Raw genomic sequence first — 20,418 nt, 5'->3', positions numbered from 1 at the left:
AGATATGACTTTAAATGATTATGAGTTGTACTCTCTTACTGCTTAGAAATTCACAAAAGTCTCTAAAATCACAAATAAAGTTGTTCACAACTTTGTCACCAGTTTCACATTTTGACAATTCACCCCATACTTTATTAGCAATTATTGCTGGTAAATTTAGCCTTAAAATTAAATCTGATATGGCTGCAAGTGCACTTCGAGATATTGGGTCAACTTCTGCATATGCATAATATGCTTCCTGTTCAAGAATTCAAATTGAGAATACATTATAATATACAAAAATAGTTTTGCACAACCATACTGAAAACATACTTCATGAAGATGCTTTGTTTCAAAATCAATGTCTGATTTCAATCTATAAACTATAACACATTTGCCAGAAAGTTGTTCTGTAGAACCATCAGTAACACAACAACGTATTACTTCAGTTTCACGCTCATATTGTGGATTCCATCTTCCTGACTCTTTTTATATATATATATATATATATATATTTATATTGATTATATATACAGATTAAAATTTAGAAAAATATGTATAATAAAAGAATAATTTATGATACCAAATGGAGGTGGTTCCATTGGTTGATAGTGTATAAGAATTGCACGCTTTCCATCTTTAAGGAAGAAACTATCAAGAACATTGATATATTCATCTTTATCAATGATTCCTTCTTCTAAAGTATCTGGATCTACATTTAAAATAAAAGCAGCAACTTCCAAGACCTGTCTATGGGTTGCTTTGAGCAATGCTTGTCTAGCATTTCGATTCTCCTTAAATTTGGCCTATGTATACAATAAAATAATAAAATTTAAATGAAAGAGTCTACTAAATGATATTTATATTTTCTAGTAAAATTGACAATTTGTAGTAGTTTGTATGCTTTACATACAAGTCGTTCTTTTAAACTTTCAGTAGGTAATTCTTCTAAACCGACTCTTCTTTTTAATAATTCAGCAATGCGACGATCAATCGCAGGTTTTGTATAATCTCGAGCTGCAAAATATGCAGTTATGTGTGCCATTATCTTAACATATGACAAAAAGTCCTATTACATTTGGTATAAAGTGAACATCAAAGAATGTGTAAAAATTTGAATAAAGGGGAAAAAGTAATTTTTATCGGGTGTATAAAAAAATGTCTGGATATATAGAAATTATACAAAATTGTAAATTTAAAATAAGAAATTTGAAGACTTACGTAATATTAAAAGATAAGAAAATTCATTTTAATATATTTTCCTTTTATTTATTTATGTTAATATAAATTTCATGAAGTTTTCGTAGATAATTATGCACAAATAAATAAGCAATTTAAAATTTCATTCGGAGATGCGCATTCAAAACAATAAGCATGCGCATTAGAGTTACTGTGCACATGCAGTTGCAGTGCACGTCAAATTAGAAAGGTTACAGCAGACAGCATAAATAAAACTATATCTACAAGAAATAAAATTACGATCAAAAACAGTCAATTATAAATCATTCAAAGTGGCATTGCTTCTTTTTCTATTAAACTAAAATTTCATTACGAAATATGCAAGATATGTATTTTTAAAATATATTTTTATACTTGAATTTAATGCATGGTCAACTGCCGATGTTTAATAAGGTTAATATGTATTTTCTTCACACTTAATAATAGCATATTATAATATTCGTATCCGTATTAATATGAAAGAAGAATAAAATATGTTTTTCAAAGCGACTATTGATTCTGTTAACCCTACTTCACTTTCCTCATAAAGATGTTCAAAATTTAATTGCTTTAAGAATGAAAATGTATTGTTAGTAGATTTGTCAAATATTTGTATTAAACTTTCTTTGCTATTTATATTGTATTTATATATATATATTAAATCTATGTTAAAGTTAATAATTATCCATATTTTACTTTTAATCTTTAAATAATTTTACCATTTCCAGATAAACTTTTGCATTTTTAAATATTATAAGTGGTTAAATATTAATTTTTTCTTATTATTATACCTGTTACTTCTTCTACCAATATATTTGGTAAGCGTATTTAATCAATTGACGGACTAAAAAAATAAATTATTAGAGAATTTTAGATTTACATAAATTTATTAAACCTACAAGAGTATGTGGAATGTATTAAGTTACCAATCACAATGTTCAAATTGGAATCATATATAACACCAGTGATTCTCAGTTATGTTGAAAAGTATGTGAAAAATTTTAAACCAGAACAATCTCAGGTATGTATATATGTTTTATATAATAATGAGTCTATATTTATTTTCTTCGCATGTGTGTATTATTTCATTTTATATTTCAGGTTTCCTTATGGGGTGGTGATGCATCATTTCAAAACCTTGATCTACGGCTAGAAGTTTTGGAAGAACAACTAAATCTTCCCTTTGTTTTTGTTAGTGGTCATATACATGAATTACTTATTCATGTTCCTTGGGTAAAAATTACTTCAGAGCCAATTGTGATTACCATTAATACAATAGGTAAGTATCGGATAACATGATTGACACTCGTTACAAAACTGAATACATAGAAGTGAAACTTTAATCTTTATTTTAGAATGCATTTTAAAATTAAAAGATGATAATAAAGTGGAGACCAATCCTACCATCTTGCAGAGGAGGCAAGAGATACCACAGTAAGGAACCTATTATTATTACTAAAACCACATATTGTGTTATAATCATTCCTATTTGTTACTATTTAATTTCTAGGGAAGAAGCTCCCCCTGGATACATAAAAAGCATAGTAACAAAAGTTGTAAATAACATAACAATTAATTGTAATAATTTAATTCTAAAATATGTGGAAGAAGATATTGTTCTTAGTGTCAATGTCAGATTTTTAAGCATGCAAACTGTTGATAACAAATGGGAACCAGCATTTACGGGTATATATTCCATATTATGTTTCTAAGAGTTTCTAGCAATATATTTTAAATACATACACATGTTTCCTTTCAGACGTTAACACATATGAAGTTATGCTTAGGAAAGTTATTACTATTCAAGATTTAACATTATGTTTAGATAAAATGGATGCATCTGGGAAAATAGAAATATATCAGGTATTAATTACTTATTACAATTAACTGAAAATTTTGAGCAGTAAGATAAGAATATAAAAATATACTATTTTGTAATTTAGGATCCTGTTCTATATCGATGTTCGGTTATAATACGTTTAATCATAAACTACCATAGTAATACTGCAAGAAAAGCTTCAATTACACGATTAGATCTTCATTGCCAAAAAATGGAATTCAGTATAACAGAACAACAAGTACCAATGTTACTTAGATTAGCTGCCTTGATAATGGCTTTGCAAACAAAGCAATTTCCATCTAGTAAAGAAAAATCGTTAATTTCTGTAGAAGAAAGGGAGGACAATATACAAGGTTTTGTTTCACTTTACTCCATACAAGATACAACTATGATATATGATATGTATATGATATTATTTCTATATACATGCTTTGGTATTTAATATTATAGATGATATAGATCATGTGAGTGGAACTGCTGCAGACAGTACAGGATGGGGTGGATGGGCTTGGAACATGGTATCATCTTTGTTACCTATTGATTGGGAAAATGACTGGTCTACAGAACAGCAAATGGCTTATTCTGGACATACCATTCATTTAGGCGTATATGTACAAGATGCAACTTTAACTTTTAAGGTATTTATTTACAATAAAATGAAAAGGGAAAGTAAAATATAAGTAAATAATTTTTATTTTTTCTTACATATATAGACAGTTGAAAATGTTAAAGAACAATTGTTTTATAAATCCCGTAAACTTCGGTATAAATCGTTTTTAACATTGCGATTAAATGGTGTGGTAGTGGATACATTGCTCCAAGGAATTGCAATGACTAGTTTTCAAATTGGAATGGGTTGCATACGCATATATCCAAGAGGAAGTTGTAGTTGTGGTCATCTTGAAGTAGTCGATGGGGCACAAGTAATATTTTATACTATAACTTCTAAGTATATTTTATTCAAACTGCAATAAATAATATAATAAACTATCTTGTTTAGCCACCTTTGTATTTAGTAGCTGGCAAGTTTAATACTCTGTACTTAAAAGATTCATTATTTGATGATGAATCAGTGGAGAATAAAGGAAGAAAACGGGAATATAAACAAGGAATATATTATTATCTATGTACAGCTTCAGGTAATAAAACTTTGAATCTATATTCATAATTTTAGATTTTATAATAAATAATTTTATAAAACATGTGTAGAGGAGCGCCTAATAGAACGATGTCCCGCATTCTCCATGGATTACGTTCATTGCACCGAATTGCCAGATGACATAACACCTGAAAAACTAGCAGAGTTTGGGTCTAATTTTGAATATAGGTAACTGAGTTCTCTCTCTCTCTCTCTCTCTCTCTCTCTCTCTCTCTCTCTCTCTCTCTCTCTCTCTCTCTCTCTCTAAATACATTCTTAGAAAAATGTAATATAAATACATATACTTCTTTTTCAGTAATTTCCACGAACGTAGAGTAATGAGGTATATTATAGGCGATTTAACTATTAGATTATGTTCGGGTGTTTTTCATCGTATTGAAACAATAAAACAAGCTGCTGCAAATTATGATTACAATCCTTATCTCGTTACAAAACTAGGTATATATTCAATTACAATTACATGAAAAAAAAACTTGTTTAGAAAATTATCATGTATAAATTGCAGATCCACTCGTAGATGAACTCCCCCCAGTTACATTGGAAGAATATGAAGCATTAAGAGAAAATGTATCTATGGTTGAGACAAAATTAATAATAGTTAAAGCCTCACTTCAATTGCAATTGGCGGATCATTCTATTACTGGACTTCCACGACAACGAAAGATAGTTGAAAGTCGAGTAAGTAGTAAGTGGTCTAATATACATAGACATATAATAAATAATTTTTATATTATTATTATTTATTCCTTTCATATTATTTTGTTAGACGACGCCTTTAACACCTGCTCTTACAGACGATCCTTTCATGAGTATTGAATGTGATGAAGCAATAGTAACTATACTTCAACCTTTATATCCATTTAGACTTGCAGCTTGTGCATCCAAACAGACTGATCTTCCGACTGAAATGTTTAATCAGTGTCATAAGATTATTACATTGCAGGTAATGGAGAAGTTACTTCAATGTATGCGCGATTATTTTTCATTTCTTTTTTTTTCTTTTATTTTATTTATATATTATTATATAATAAAATACGCGTTTAACTAGGTAAATGGAACCAGAAGTCAACTTTATTTGACGAAAAATTGCCATACATCAATAATAATGCCCTATTCCATCGAATGTGAAATCAAGAAATTATTGTATCCACAGTATTGGAAAAATGTTGATTTAATACATGAAATATACGCGGTACATATTGACAGCATTACAATTACTGGAACAAAGGCAAAGCTAATGGCTGCTGTATCTATCTTAACTTCAATTTTTGACGCTGGTGATACAACTAATCCTCTTGTCTGTTCCTCTTTATTCAATGATGCTTGTCAAGAAACGAGTATGTACTATACTACCATATCAATTGATCAATAACTTTTTAAACATTATATTTATATATCACAAACATTTCAGACCCTGTATATCTAGAATTGTTACTGGAAAACGTAAATTGCAAAAAGTTGTCATCTTTGGTTACAATATCAAATGAATTAAATATAAGTTCGGTAAAAATGTTTGCACTCAATGAGTCACAGCAAGCCTTTATATTTTCAGGACCAGAAAGTAATATTTACAGGTTAGTATCCTTTAAATATTCTGGTTATAAATAAATTGATAATATCTTTTATATTTTAGTGATGTAGAAAACAAATCATTACTAACGGTTGTAATACAGTTTCCGCAAAGTATTGAAAGACAAACGCATCCACCTTTGATTTCGGTTCAAATGGCAGATATCAGGGCTTCACTTGATCCATTACTTTTTAAATGGCTAGAATATCGTGTTACGTATTATAATTTAGGTACCTTATGTACCACTCGACCCGAAGTCCAGCAATTTGAAGGTGCGTCTTCAGATACTGGCACAAAGAAAAAAACATTTCCCAGTTTACACGAAAGTGTACATAGCTCCTCAGACAAAGAAAAACGAAAATCCGTCATAGCCACGGAAAAGTCAAAAACTGTACAAAATGATGAAATGCAAAAAAAGCATGATTCTAAATCCGAAAATGAAAGACAGGTACATTGCTTATTATTTCAGTTGATAATGACGAAGTTTCAAGTAACGTCCAATAAACATTATTTTTTTTTATTAATTATTTGCATAGTGTTTTTATTAGTTAGAAAGAATTAATCTATGATAGAACTTACAGAATTTGGGAATATTGGCCAGATTAGCAGAAATGTATCCATGGTGGTGTGGTCTTGTGTTAAGTGGATGTGTTGGACATATTGTTATCTACATACCATCAATCACAATGAGTGGTATTGGTGCATATGGTAAATATATATACAAGCTTTATAACATTAGATATTTGTATATTTTATAATATTAATCTTCATTAATCAATTTAGGTATAGAAGAAGCCAAAGACAAAGCATTAAAAAGCGATAATAAGTTACAGATATTGATCATAAAATTACCTTCTCTTCTCGTTCATTCATCTAATATAAATTTTGAATTACTCGCACCTTACCTTCAGGAATTACCTGTTAAATTACCGAAATCAATGTGGACGAATAGTAAGTAATAAATAATACATAAAAAAAAACTATTTGATTTCACAATGATCATCACATTCACAGTGATTTATTTCAGAATTGCAAAGTTTCCCATGGACATTAAGCCTTGTTGATTTCCATTGTTACATGTTACAACAACAAACGCAAAAAAACTTTATTAAAAAAGTATCAGTAAATGCTACAGTTGCTCTTACAACAAAAATTGTAACATCTCCATCTGGAGCAAGTACTTTAGCTGCTTTGGGTGTCTGTGTTCACATTGATAATTCTCCTATTATTGTTTCGATCTCTGAAGAACAGGTATAAAATCATTTTATCCGATACTCGCGAAAGACATAAAATATTGGCATATTGTTATACAACTGTATAAATTAAATATTTACTTTAGGTAGTTTTCACGAGTAAAATCATCTCGAGTATTTTAAACACTTTGCAAATTACAACTAGTAGTAATAAAAGTGTTATAGCTAGTACTCAAATAAATACGGAAGCACAAGTAGTTCTTCCTGTTGTACCACAAACTCCATCTACACCAACACAATTACTATATCCCGAAGATACAACTACAAACTCGACTCTTTCAACTTCAAAAGATGAGAGTACACCAGGTACATTATAAATAAGTGTATATTTAAGTGTACCTTTATATATAATATCGTATATTTTATAGACTCCGACGAATTAGTTTTGACAGCATGGATTCAATGGACTATAACAAAAATTGCGATTAAATTATACGTCACAGAGAAAGAGACTTTATCTTCACTAAAATTAGTACTTGAATTGGAAGATATTATTACTTCTTTAGACTTGCAACCTATTTATTTTAAGCTAAAAAATAAAGTTACAACAGCCACTATATTTCATTATACAAGGTACACCATTACGTAAAAAAAAATACTTCATGCAATTTTATATAATAAATGCTAAAATCTATGTTTTAATAGACCATTGAATTCACCAACTTGGGATATTGGTGAGTATGTAGGTGCAGTTCTTTGTGGAAGAGAAGACAGTTTAGAAAAAGGTGACGATTCCGGCTTTTTAAGTTTTACCCTCACTAGAGCAAAATCGGGGAATGTTCACACACGATGGGGTACCTATAAACGGCATAAGAGTCAGAAGGTATTTAACATTTAAAAACAAATAATATTTTGATAATCTCTGATTTTTCTTTGCAGTTTCAGAAGGATATAATAACAGAAACAACTTTATCTGCTAATAGTTATATTTCCGAAGTAGTTATAAAAATACAAATGGTGGACATAATTTTACCGCTTACCGTAGTTAGTAAATATATACAATTGATAAAACCTCTTACGGGCCTCTACCAATCTGCTGAAAAAGATATAATCGAAACTTCTGAACAAAATGTAACAACACACTTAAACAGCATTACTAGTCTTGATAATGAAATGTTACCATTAATATATCTGGACTTTAAAGGACTTAGACTGATGCTACCAGTTTCAAACATAACAAAATTCAAACCACAACATGATTTATTAATGATTCAATTGGACGGAATTCGTATCACACCTCATGCAGAAAATCCGATTTGCAGAACACCTTTAAGATTAGATATATATCAACTCGCAGCTCAAGCAAATATTTTAAGTATACCAGGTTCTGCTGTAGAAGATCGACAATATCAGATTAATATAAAAAGTGTATGTGCCCATACAACTACTTGGAAGAATTATCAAATGACCATAAATAAGAAAATGTCCCAATCATATTTATATACCATGAACGAAAATCCTGCGTTGGAATGGAATAAACTTGGACATGGAAGTAGTTTAGAACGGCAGTTCTCTACACTTCCGCTGTTATCGAAATTCGATTTGTGTTTAATCATTGCACCGCCGGTTCTATTTAAACCAGATATTACAGTATGCGGAAGTGCAATTGAAGTAAATTGTATCACAGATATTGAAGTAACAATAAATTTAGACCAGATTCAGTTGATTTCAATCTTAAATAATGAAATAAAAAATTTATTGTTGAGAGATTTTGAACGACATAAAAGTGCAAATACATATATCAGTACATCACAGAAACCTCTTTCGACTGTAGGGAGTATTAAACAAATTACTTGGATAAAACAATCTTCTGATGACATAGACGTTGATGTCACCAAGGATAGCGGTATAGACTTTGAAACATCTAGCATAAATTCCACAATCGTTGGCAAACCAATATCTGCAGATACTTCAATACTTTTACCATTTGAATTTCTGGTGAACTGTGGAAAAATAACATTCGTGCTGTATGATATTCATCAAGCAGTCACAGAATATGAAGTAGACATAAATGAAGTTGAAGAGGATGAGGGTGAAAGTCAGAAACAACCGCTTTTTTACATAATGGTTAATCAGCCGAATATTTATTTTTCACAGCAGCATCCATCACAAAAGGTGCAAGTATCTTGTTTCGATATAACAATGGCACTTGGGGACAAGGACAAACAAGAATTAATTTCAATACCAACTGAAAAAGATTTCAAAGTTTTTATGATTGAAACAAAAAATGGAGATTTACATCCAGATACAGGCATTCCCCCATCTTTTATAACAATAAAATACGAAAAAACTGTAGGAAAGAATCCACAATTATTTATAGATGTAGGTAGACCTACAAAAATTTATTTCTCTTTATCGAGGTTAAATCAGATATATATTATCAAAAGTAAGATATTGTCATGCTTTATGAAAGAGTATGAAACAATATCAGAACAACATGACGATGTGAAAATATCTCCAACAATGAAATTGAAAAAATTAAATTGGCCTGATATGAATATATGTACAAAACAAGTTGTAGTATCCCTTAAAACCGATTCCGGCGCCGAAATAATAACCAGTTTAGCTTCGTTATCCGGAAATATTTCATCTCTTCTTAGACCTGATAGAATATATTCTAACACATCTGTAGACTCCTTTATCATATCTGCAATTCTAAATGGAAACATAAAAGTACTCTTGAATCCATGGTGCTGTAATATTACAGTGTGTTTGCTTTGGGAGACTTGGTTAAATGTCGATTCTATTCCTCAAATACAAGTACAAGCAGACAGTGATAGTCTCCATTTAGATTTTGGACCAGAACAAATAAAAATTATAAAAAATGTTATCGATGATCTCCAATTACTATTAAATGAATTGACAAGATCATCTTCGACATGTAGAGGTAATGAGAAACAAATTGTTCTATCAACTGAACAACATTATAAGGATGATCTCAAAGCAGGTGCATTCCAATTTGTGAATGGAAATGCAGATGAATTACCATTCCCATATCAAGTAAGTTTCATATCATTTGCTTCTTCAGTAGAATCTTTAAAGGGATATTTAATATTTTGACCTATTATTTAACTCATCAGGTTATTTTCTTCACTTATCCCCAACAATCAATGGCTTGGAGGTATCCTCAACCAAGAACATTAACTAAAATACATATATCTCCAGTTCCATTTGAAGTAAGCAGAACAAAACATTTTTTTCACAAGAATAATGTTTTAAACAAACAGGATTTAGTTTAATCTTTAAACAATTTTTTTATATTTTTAGACATTAGATTCTGATAGTGGGTACGTCGATAAAGTACTGTGCGCTCTTGAATATTGGAGCGACTGTCACATGTCCTATCAGCGATATGCCGACTTCTACCTATCAGAAACAGATTCCTATCGTTTAGAGCTTCCTGAAAAAGCACCAGCAAGAGCAGTGGCTTGTATATGGCGCGTAGTTCTACTATCAAACAATAATCGACCCTTTTCCAAAACCATAATCTCAGCTCGGATTCTTGCAGCTTGTTTACGCATCGATTCATATTTCAATTCTTCAATTATACCTAACATACAAGCTGCACTTAATATTGGCACTATTCATGTATCCATGTACAATCACGTTAGTACAATTACGTATAACAATTTACAACCACCTTTGAAGAATTATACTTTAAAAGGCACAATACCCGAAACGCAATGTTTTATGACCTTTGAACATAAAGGAGCTATACTCGTACTTAATAGATGGATTGACGGTTCAGTGCTCATTGATATTAGTGGAATATTTGGAGTACATATACTAGATTATGGTCATTTAACCATGCAAGAAATACTAGATCCTCTAGAAGCAAGATTGCAATTATCGCTATCTGACAAAACAGATGTATCTTTCACATGCAGTCCATTTGCGTTAAAATTGAGTCCAACAATAGCTCATACACTTGTGGTTTCGATGCATTTATGGTATGCATCCTTAGAAGAAGAAACTAAAAGCACTATTCTATTCACACGCTATGTAATAGCTAACGATAGCAATGTGCCTATCCTCTTTGGTCAAAGTGGTACAGGAGACAACATATTATTGGAAAGTAGGCAATGTATCTTTTACTCATGGAGAAATATTGGCAACAAAATGTTACGAATAGCAATAGAAGAAAATATTTGGTTATGGAGCAAATCATTTTCTGTTGGTGTAGATGGAGTTCAAGCCGTCGAATTCAGTAATTCTGTTACAAAAGCGTCAGCATTCGTAAGCGTTACATCACTTTCAGCCACACAAAAGCTTATAACATTTTCTGGCCAACTTGTAATTTCAAATCAGTTAATAGACAATTTTGAAATGAGATTAGTCAAGTATGAAGCTGACGTGGGATCAAAGGTGACTGTATTAAAAGATATTTATTCCGTTTCTGGTAAAACTCGACCACCGTCAGTTATACTCGATGGAAACAAGAAAATGGCAATACGTCTACGATTTACCAATGTTCCAAATTTATCTTGGACAGGAGATATTCCCCTTCAACCAAATGCCAAGTGGGGGCAACCATGGCTTGTTAAAGTTCCATTACAAGAACGTGGTCAATTTTTAAGCATTTGGGTGCGGATAATAACGCAAATAATTCAAGATAAGACCAAGGTGCTAGCTGTACTTAGCCCACTTTACATGATTCGCTCGCATTTGCCAGTACCAGCTAGAGTACAAATGGATACACCTTCGTTGAAAATATCTTTATGCACAATGGTAAATGGTCGGGGTGAAAGACAGCAACTATACTGTCCTGGAACGTTTGAACATTTCCACCAACTAACATTTCAACTAGAAACCGGAGTTTCTACATCTAATCCGTATGTACCATTATCGTACAGTTCCGTAGATCAAAGGAAATTCTTTAGAAGACCGGAAGTCGAAGATATCGATAGCATCTTGCAAGATCTTGAGAATCAGAAAGATAAAACGGAATGGCCCTTCCAAGGAGATGAGTTTGAGGAATGGATATCCGCTGAACAACCACAAACACATGTACAAGTGAAATACCAAGATGCTGGATTAGTTTCAAGTACTTTATTATTAGAATTGCAGCCTTGGTGTTTTATGTTAAATTCCATGGGCTGTCATTTATCTCTTGTATCAGAGGACATCGAACTTTGTCAGATTCCTCACTATGGAATCGTAACACCACCAAAATTGGAAGGCACATTTCACTTGTGCGTCGGTATCGGTGATACGTTTTACACGTCCCAAGCATTACAGCTAGATCGACCTGATTGGAGTCAAAGTTTCTATATGCCTCGGATTGATGGACTCATCCCTGCCACAGGAAACATTAAATCATGTGTTGACTGCGGCTCAAGTGTCTCACTCATGAGCATTAATTCGAGTATGCACGAAGATATGCGTCTTGTGCGTATAATGAGTAGCCATGTTATTAGTAATTTAACATCTCAAGAGTTATGCATAGCAACATTGGCGGTACACGAAGATGCAACCAGACTTGAATTGCCCAATGATCTTACTCCTTATAGCCTTAATATTTCACCATCCGAAGATCAAAAACAAGGTATACCGATTACACAGTGGTATACATTATACATGGAAGACATTGTAGAACCTCTTGTATTATATATATCTTTGAGTGTAGGGCACAAATGGTCTTGTCCAATTCGAGTTGACCAGGGTATGAGTCGTAAATGTGTTGCTATACCAAATGGCTCTAGCACTATGCCGGTAGTCATTACAATACAGGAAGATAGGGGTACAATGTACATAATGATTCATATGGATTATCATCCTCAATTATTGATTGAGAATACCTGTGCTTTTAAAGTCCTATTGGGTCAAGCTAATGAAACAGCAGAAGGGATAATACCAGATGCATTGCACTTTACATGGATTTGTGAAATAGAAAGCAATGCAACAAGTCATTATTCCATTCCATCTATCAGTAATAGACTACCTGATGCACCAGTTACTAATGTATCGAATATACTTCTGTTTTCTGCTGTAACAAACAATTATAATGACAAGGCTATCAGAAATAAAGAATTGCGATGGTCAAGAGGTATAAATTTATCCGCCATATCAAGTGCACCAGTGGATCAGTATGTACGACTACCATCCTATGGAGATGTAAAGTTAATCATGCAGAATCGTTGTTACACTACCTATATTAATATTGTTCCAATATCTCAAGTGGAAGTGTCTGCAAGGGATATCAGAAGTCGACTTTTACGAAAAGAAAGCGAAATGAAAGATATGGTGACGATGCATAATAAATTTACTTCTGATCCAGATGATCAGCCAGTCATAAATGTACAGAGTTCTGAGAGCTCGAGTTCGGTAACAACCTTCTTTTCGGCACAAGACGAAACTATAGCTATAGAAGCTAAAACTTCTTCACAGCTAAAGTTAAAACAATTAATAACTGATATAGAAAATGTAAAAGCTAACGTAAATGATGATACAAAGGATACTGAGGAAAATAATTCTAAAGAAGGGTCTGCGACCATTTGTCTCCGAGGAATTACCATTATCATCATGCATGATATGAATGAGAATGCTCAAAAGATTGAAGTGGCCAGCTTGTCTATGACCGATGTTATAGTCGCTATTAATGCAAGATCTAAAATTGTAAATTTACGTGCTTTCATAGGAGATCTACAATTAGATAATCAGCTATTTGATCAAGGGGGTTTCGATTTTCCAGTAGTACTAATCAGTCAAAGTCCGCTTATGATGAAAGAAACAACATTTTATACAAGCAGTTGTTTAATGAATAAAATAGAACAAATAAGAGAAAATTCGTTGATTGCGATTGATTATATAATAGAAAATCAAGGGCAATTAAAAGGTATTTAATATTTTTAAATGTGTTTAATAAACTCTTTTCTGTCCTACAAATATTAATTTTTTCTTAATAATATTTTCAGCATCAAAAGATCTTCATATAAAAATTGCACCAATCAGTGCTTACATTGAAGATACATACATAACACAATTATTAAATTATGCAACTTCGATGGCACCACCTCGATTTTTGCTACCAGATGACATGAAAAAGACAAGAACACTAGTTTCAACTATTGGAGTATACATTCCTGATTACATAATGGTTTATGCTAGAATATTAAGCGCCCCATTAAGATTACAAAATTTAAAGATAGATCCGGTATCTATCTTATTAAGTGTTCATACCTCTGTACGTTTATACGTGGCTTTAGACCATTCTCCTTTATATTTTGGTACTTTTGAAAAGAAAAATATTTTAACTACACCTTATAGACTTGGCAATGCTCTCACAATGCATTACTTATCTGGTGCTATATTCGGAGCAGGTATGAGAATAATATTATTCAAATTTCTTAATATTATATTACTTTTTAATTTATATTATACTATATTAAAATATTCGTGCCTTAGGTTGGGTAGTAGGATCATTAGAAATATTAGGTTCTCCTGGCAGCTTAGCACAAGCTCTTGGTTCAGGACTTAGAGATTTTATTTCCCTTCCATTCCAAGGCCTATTGCAAGGACCATGGGGTTTTATTGTTGGAATAACGCATGGTTCTGCCAGTTTGATGAGACATGTTACAGCAGGTATTAATGAATACAAACATCTATCATAACTACAAAATTCACTTATAATTTTATATTACACAGGTACATTAAACTCTGTAACGAAACTAGCATCTAGTGTAGCACGAAATTTGGATCGTTTAACACTCGATGAGGAACATCTTCAGCGGCAAGAAGAATCTAGAAGAATGCGTCCTCAAGGAATGGCACAAGGACTATACCAAGGCTTGACAGGACTTGGGATGAATCTTCTTGGTATATATATAGCTATATTTCTTTTTGATTCAATACTTCGTGTTGTTTAATTTCTTTTTTAATTTTTAGCCGCAGTTGCGGGTTTAGCACATCATCCTTTGCAACAAGTTTGGTCAGGAGAAATAACAACCAAAAGTATCGTGACTGGTGTTGGACTTGGACTAGTTGGAGTAGTTACGAAACCTTTAAGTGGGGCTGCAGAACTAGTTGCATTGACAGGACAAGGATTACTTCAAGGAGCTGGCTGGAATTCTTTGCCTTCGGTGAATAATTTCACGGAATTTATTTCAGACGTTATTAACGAAATAAATTGATAATAAATACATTTTTACAGCCTCGACAACGACCAGTAGTCCAATACACATCCGGAAATAATAATGCAATTATTAGATATGCCTGGTGGTTGTTACCCTTACTTGAAAATAATCACGGAAATATCCTGCATGTTACTAATGCAGATTACGTGATTCAACAAGGCAGTAGTCGTGCTATAACGTTAGTTCTAACACGGCATGCGTTATTATTAGTTAATACAGCTGAAGATAACGTAGAACGGATATATTTATTGAAAGATCTAACGAGTGCTGATCATCATTTGGAATCAACAATATGTTTGTACTGCTCTCCTGAGACAACGCAAACTAATAGATCTATATCTCCAGCGCCATACGAGGTATGATATATTTTTATATTTATATTAGGTATATATATATTTTTCTATTACATAATTAGGTATAATATTTATATTTAAAATTTTTCTTATAGATGGATCGAGAAATGCGAGCACGAGTGGCGGAATATGTACGAACCAGTAGTACTGGTTTAGCTAGCGTTTCTACAAATAGCGATGTACAGTCCGATATTTTTGAGAATACCACTCCCAATTCTGATCGTACACTTACATTTTACGTTTCTCCGGACTCACGTAATTATCTATTATCATTGTTTAACATTGCTAAACGACAGAGTCAAGGTAGCGGATTTACAGTGTTATAATGAATAAATAGAGTATTTTAAAGTATTTTCTTTACTCAGAAGTAGAAACAGTGATTGACGCTTATAAAACATGAAAAGTGATAAAATAGTATTATGCCTTCGATTTAGAAATTTTTTGAAAAATGTATCTCCGAAACAAATCCGAATTATGCGATATCTATATGTACATATCTCTGGTAACATTTTTAATCTTATTCTGGATAATGGACTTAAATTTATGAATTTTATTTCGTAAAAATATATCCTATAATGTGTTGCACAGAAAAAGAATATGCACAAGAAATATTCTTACATAAGAAATGCTTTTTCAATTTTTATATAAAAATTTGTATCATGAAAAATTCTCCACAAACTTTGTTTATTAAATAACGTATATAATGTACATATCGTAGAAAAATCATGAAAGTATGTGTGCAAATTTAAGTATGGTGAATACATTTTCATTAATATACAGATTAATCCAGCTAAATGAGATCATCTAAATATCTGCCTTATTTATTGTTGTGTAAAAAGCTTCTTAGAACAAAGTATTTTAAGTATCACACGCAACAGTGGAAATAGATTTTTTTATAATCCTTTTTTTTTTAATGGAATTTCAAGAGCTTCAGTATCTTTTTCAATAAAATCATATATATATATTTATTTGTCGATATCCTCGTAGAGCGTGAAAAAACAAATTTAACGACCTTAAAAACCACATATAAACATATATACATACAAAATTTGAAGCCTTATCCAAATTTTTGTATGTCCGTACTTATGTTTAATCGACAAAACTTTAAAAATCCAAATTTTTGCTTCCTAAATAAAATTTTTTACCTTTCAAGAATTCAAATGAAAGTTTAGGGCGTAAGGAATTAATTCAGATTAGTTTTATGTAAATATTCTCCTAGGTTTAAACAAGTTTAAAAAATCTATCAATCGGTGAACAATGAAACATTATAACCATCTACCGGTAAAATGATGAAACTAATCTCTATCACGAAATTAAAAAATAAAATTTTTTGATCTACAAGGTGAATTTTTGAACTGTTCAAAAATTGAATTAAAGCTTTAATTCTCAAAAATCTTGTCTGTATAATATTATTCTGATTTCCCACGTAATTATTAATTATATGTAATTAATAACTGTTAACATTGGTACAAACTGACACAATGCTGTAGTTTAAACATAATAACGCCATCTATCAGTTAAAGATTTTACTTATTAGTACCACCAGAGAGGACTATATTCAAAATATGACATTTTGTATTAATTGCATGTAATTCATTAATTATGTAGGAAACCAGAATAATATTGTACAAAGCAGGTTTCGAATTGAAGTTTACAGGATGTAGTAAGATACTTCATATCTTATATATTTATTAAAAGTAATCATTACATATTATTTACATGTTATATTAATTGTGCACAATATATTCCAACAAGTTAATTTATTTAAATAAAATGCATTACGTTAATGATAATAAGTTTATTACACAATTCATTCATAAATCCGTTCTATTTCATTATTTTTATAAGGCATGCTACAAGATGTACATTGGTTATTTTCAATCGATGTTAAGACATTTCTACATAGAACATGCTTACATGGAAGCTGGTAAAAAATGCCATTAGGGCAACAGGAACACGTAGTTAATTTCGAATTTGTCTCGTTCTTTTTTGGAATGTTATTAAAACGTTTTAAATTAGGTACTGCTATATCAATATCGAAATCTGTTTCATTATCAACAGTTAGATCCATTATATCAATACAATTATTTTTTTGTTCCCTTTCTGTGTTTTTAGATAGAGGTATAGTTGAGATATAAGAATTGGCAGTCATTCTTTTCTTTGCTGGTTTAGTTAAAGCAGAAACAGTTCGTTTTTGGGACATTATAACAACTGGCAATTTATGACAAAGTTTTTTCTCTGCTTTTACAGAACTTACTATAGAACAATGAAACTTTGGCTTAATATTGCTTGGACCTTGAATTATATTTCTTTTTAACAAATAATTAGGAACTTCCGTTACTGTTTTATCTGTTACATTCCCATCAGAGGGCAATGCACGACCTAACACTCTTGGTAATTTTTTTATTTCTTCATTATTGCAATTTTCAAGCAAAAACCTGTCTATTCTTATTTTTAAAGCACTTGCTATAACAGGTTTGCGATCTTCACTAAATGGTAAACCAGTAAAAGGATCGGTCAATCTTCTTCCCCATATTGCTTCAGTTTCCTCATGTTTCAGTAATGTAGTTTGGTCAATTATTTTTCCGCTCGGCAAGAGAATTGGCTGTGTCATGATTTCGTAAGTAATGGCATCTAAAAAACTTTCTGGAACTTGTAGATTTGTTTCCAATATTTCCCTGAAACAAGTATAATAGATATATAAAGTTAATAAATAATATACTTTATATATACCAACAAATAATTTCACATTTACTTATTATCTGTATTAGTAACAGGTGTTTTATATTCAGCATTTTCCGATCTTTCCATAGATTCAGCTAAGCAAGATTGTTTGAACCATAAAGTAGAAATACTGGCTACAGTATCTTTACCACAACGTGGTGACACTGTTCCCCACACTTCTATCTTACCTAATGCAGGTACTGAATTCTTTGTTTTACATATACAAATCCTTAAACTATTTATGCACCTTGTTAAGTATTGCAGGGAGGATTTTGTAAAACATTTCAAAAAATTTGGTGGTGCAGGAATTGATTCATGTTTACTTGGACAAAACAATAATCCAGTATGTGTGGTGTCTAAAAATCCAGTGCCTAGTAAACTGTATGGTACACTGGCATCGTTACTAGTCTTAGCATATAATTGAAAGCCTGATGACTTTTGAGAGCCAACTTGTGGCCAAATTAAAATGTGATTAATACATATGTTACATATAAAAGTAACGTCGATATTTATAGGAGGCTTGATACAAGCATATGCTAAAAATCCTTTATCAGTACCAGTTATTAAATTGGTGACTTCATATCCTTCTGTGCTAACAGTACTGCATTGAATTTCTGGCCTTAAACGAGGATCACAGAAGTTGAAAAGCATTCTTATACTTTAAAAATACATATAACAACATGCTTTAAAGATTTTCTATTAACACAAGACAAATTTCATTTTCGAACAGGTTCGAAAACAGCGTAACCTCTACTGTTGTCACAATGTACTTTATGGTTAGGTTAGTCTGTAAGTACCGAAGGTTAGTCTGTAAGTACCGAAGGTTTGTCTCTAACCTCTAAGTGAGTGTAAGAGCACGTGCAGAAGATATAGTAAACTTTCTAGCGGGAAATCGTTATTATTATTGTAAAAAATGGAGCAAATAACAATAAAACAGGAAATTGACGATAGTGTGAGAGAAATAGAGACTGGTGATAATACAGAAATTAAATATGAAGAAAAATTAAAATACACAAGCCTTATAGCCAAACCCATGGCCCCAAAAAAATTAACCAAAAAAATTTATAAGTGTATCAAAAAAGGTATTTTTATAAAACAGTTGAATAGTAAAACATTTTTGTGAAGCATGTATATTTATGATTTGTAATATAACTATTTCAGCTGCAAAGCATAAATCTTATCTTCGAAATGGTTTGAAGGATGTTCAGAAGCATCTTCGCAAAGGAGAACAAGGGTAAAAAATAAATTTTTTAATATATAACTGTAATTAGATTTTCTGATAATTTTAATAATCAAAAGACCGTTTATTTGAAAGTATTTGTGTGTTTTTATTAGATTGGTAGTCTTTGCTGGAGATGTATTTCCAATAGAAATCATGTGTCATTTACCAATTGTATGCGAAGATAAAAATATTCCATACTGCTACACACCTTCCAGACAAGACATTGGTGCTGCTATGGGTGTGAAAAGAGGCAGTCTTATGGTACTTATTAAGGAACACGAAGAATATAAAGAACTTTATGATGAAATTAAAACTGCGATGATAACATTATCAGCACCACTATAGATATATATTTAACCATTTGTATTTTTAATCACTTTGTAAATAGAATAGATTCATGTATCCTTAAGAGAGAGAAGAGTATTGTATCAGAGACTGTAATTTTTTATACACATATCTTTCATTAGTATAATGTAACCTATTTGTTATATAGGTGGCAAGTTTTTTAATACAGATCACTATAGAATAAAAGAATCTAAAAAAGAAATAGAAATAAAACTTTTATAATTTAATGTAACATTTTTTAATTTGGAGACTAGACATTATATTTTTGTGCTTCAATGAAAAGGGTATATAATTGTTTGATATACAGTTCTAAAAAATCCCATTTTTAGTTAAAAATTAAATTTATTTGTCGCCTGTGCATTTTTGAAAATAGAATATTAAAATTTAGCTTAAGATAAAAATCATATTTCTCGAAGCGGTATGGATATATATGTATATACAGCTTTGCTTTTATCTTAGACGAGTAAAATTAAATCTGCTATAGATGTTATTATTTCGATTAACGCTCATCAAGATATCCGAAAATCAATATAGATTGTCAACTGAGACCTTCGAACAATCGCTTTACTTCTTTAGTTTCTCTGTGATCCTCAAAATATCATTTAACATAATACTTAAAGGTA

At 31.2% G+C, this 20,418-nt stretch overlaps 4 protein-coding genes across 6 annotated transcripts; 2 read left to right on the top strand and 2 right to left on the bottom strand.

Annotated features, from left to right (window-relative positions):
- Positions 1-10: 10 nt before the first annotated feature.
- Positions 11-1,024, bottom strand: LOC126924489 (dynein axonemal heavy chain 8-like). Its single transcript, XM_050739033.1, has 4 exons — positions 893-1,024; positions 563-785; positions 313-464; positions 11-238 (listed from the first exon to the last, which is right to left on the bottom strand). The coding sequence occupies exons 1-4, from the start codon at positions 1,022-1,024 to the stop codon at positions 11-13; spliced, it is 735 nt and encodes a 244-aa protein (XP_050594990.1).
- Positions 1,025-1,296: 272 nt separating this feature from the next.
- Positions 1,297-15,941, top strand: LOC126924234 (intermembrane lipid transfer protein VPS13B). Of its 3 annotated transcripts, none has more exons than XM_050738492.1 (32): positions 1,297-1,611; positions 1,926-2,218; positions 2,299-2,476; positions 2,553-2,631; positions 2,708-2,883; positions 2,957-3,060; positions 3,141-3,390; positions 3,488-3,675; positions 3,751-3,960; positions 4,038-4,176; positions 4,247-4,364; positions 4,492-4,634; positions 4,702-4,874; positions 4,963-5,139; positions 5,245-5,533; positions 5,608-5,770; positions 5,830-6,214; positions 6,348-6,474; positions 6,550-6,717; positions 6,794-7,017; positions 7,106-7,325; positions 7,388-7,592; positions 7,665-7,842; positions 7,899-10,019; positions 10,100-10,195; positions 10,287-13,854; positions 13,934-14,338; positions 14,424-14,600; positions 14,664-14,834; positions 14,904-15,097; positions 15,169-15,507; positions 15,600-15,941. In XM_050738492.1, exons 2-32 carry the CDS (start codon positions 2,132-2,134, stop codon positions 15,828-15,830), a joined length of 11,283 nt encoding a protein of 3,760 aa, XP_050594449.1. In that variant the 5' UTR covers positions 1,297-1,611; positions 1,926-2,131; the 3' UTR covers positions 15,831-15,941. The 3 variants fall into 3 exon arrangements, with proteins under 3 accessions (XP_050594449.1, XP_050594448.1, XP_050594450.1); XM_050738491.1 differs by having other exon boundaries at positions 1,299-1,611; positions 6,339-6,474; XM_050738493.1 differs by lacking the exons at positions 1,297-1,611; positions 1,926-2,218; positions 2,299-2,476; ... (7 more) ...; positions 4,247-4,364; positions 4,492-4,634 and having other exon boundaries at positions 4,774-4,874; positions 4,991-5,139; positions 6,339-6,474.
- Positions 15,942-17,168: 1,227 nt separating this feature from the next.
- On the bottom strand, positions 17,169-18,892 carry LOC126924242 (RING finger protein 37). Its single transcript, XM_050738514.1, has 2 exons — positions 18,260-18,892; positions 17,169-18,182 (listed from the first exon to the last, which is right to left on the bottom strand). Exons 1-2 carry the CDS (start codon positions 18,877-18,879, stop codon positions 17,315-17,317), a joined length of 1,488 nt encoding a protein of 495 aa, XP_050594471.1. The 5' UTR covers positions 18,880-18,892; the 3' UTR covers positions 17,169-17,314.
- Positions 18,893-19,123: 231 nt separating this feature from the next.
- Positions 19,124-20,022, top strand: LOC126924251 (H/ACA ribonucleoprotein complex subunit 2-like protein). Its single transcript, XM_050738537.1, has 3 exons — positions 19,124-19,310; positions 19,390-19,462; positions 19,564-20,022. The coding sequence occupies exons 1-3, from the start codon at positions 19,142-19,144 to the stop codon at positions 19,793-19,795; spliced, it is 474 nt and encodes a 157-aa protein (XP_050594494.1). The 5' UTR covers positions 19,124-19,141; the 3' UTR covers positions 19,796-20,022.
- The last annotated feature ends 396 nt before the right edge of the window (positions 20,023-20,418 follow it).

Source organism: Bombus affinis, chromosome 14 (assembly GCF_024516045.1).
Source record: "Bombus affinis isolate iyBomAffi1 chromosome 14, iyBomAffi1.2, whole genome shotgun sequence".
Classification (NCBI taxonomy): Eukaryota; Metazoa; Arthropoda; class Insecta; order Hymenoptera; family Apidae; genus Bombus; species Bombus affinis.
This window is presented reverse-complemented; position numbering and strand designations above follow the sequence as displayed.

Coding starts and splice junctions, on each gene's coding strand:
- LOC126924489 (XM_050739033.1), bottom strand. CDS start 1,024: ATGGCACACATAACTGCATATTTTGCAGCTCGAGATTATACAAAACCT. Junction 786..892: donor AAAGTTTAAAAGAACGACTT/GTATGTAAAGCA, acceptor TTGTATACATAG/GCCAAATTTAAGGAGAATCG. Junction 239..312: donor AAACAAAGCATCTTCATGAA/GTATGTTTTCAG, acceptor ATTCTTGAACAG/GAAGCATATTATGCATATGC.
- LOC126924234 (XM_050738491.1), top strand. CDS start 2,132: ATGTTCAAATTGGAATCATATATAACACCAGTGATTCTCAGTTATGTT. Junction 2,219..2,298: donor TTAAACCAGAACAATCTCAG/GTATGTATATAT, acceptor TTTATATTTCAG/GTTTCCTTATGGGGTGGTGA. Junction 14,601..14,663: donor GATGAGACATGTTACAGCAG/GTATTAATGAAT, acceptor TATATTACACAG/GTACATTAAACTCTGTAACG.
- LOC126924242 (XM_050738514.1), bottom strand. CDS start 18,879: ATGCTTTTCAACTTCTGTGATCCTCGTTTAAGGCCAGAAATTCAATGC. Junction 18,183..18,259: donor GTTACTAATACAGATAATAA/GTAAATGTGAAA, acceptor TACTTGTTTCAG/GGAAATATTGGAAACAAATC.
- LOC126924251 (XM_050738537.1), top strand. CDS start 19,142: ATGGAGCAAATAACAATAAAACAGGAAATTGACGATAGTGTGAGAGAA. Junction 19,311..19,389: donor TTATAAGTGTATCAAAAAAG/GTATTTTTATAA, acceptor TAACTATTTCAG/CTGCAAAGCATAAATCTTAT. Junction 19,463..19,563: donor CTTCGCAAAGGAGAACAAGG/GTAAAAAATAAA, acceptor TGTTTTTATTAG/ATTGGTAGTCTTTGCTGGAG.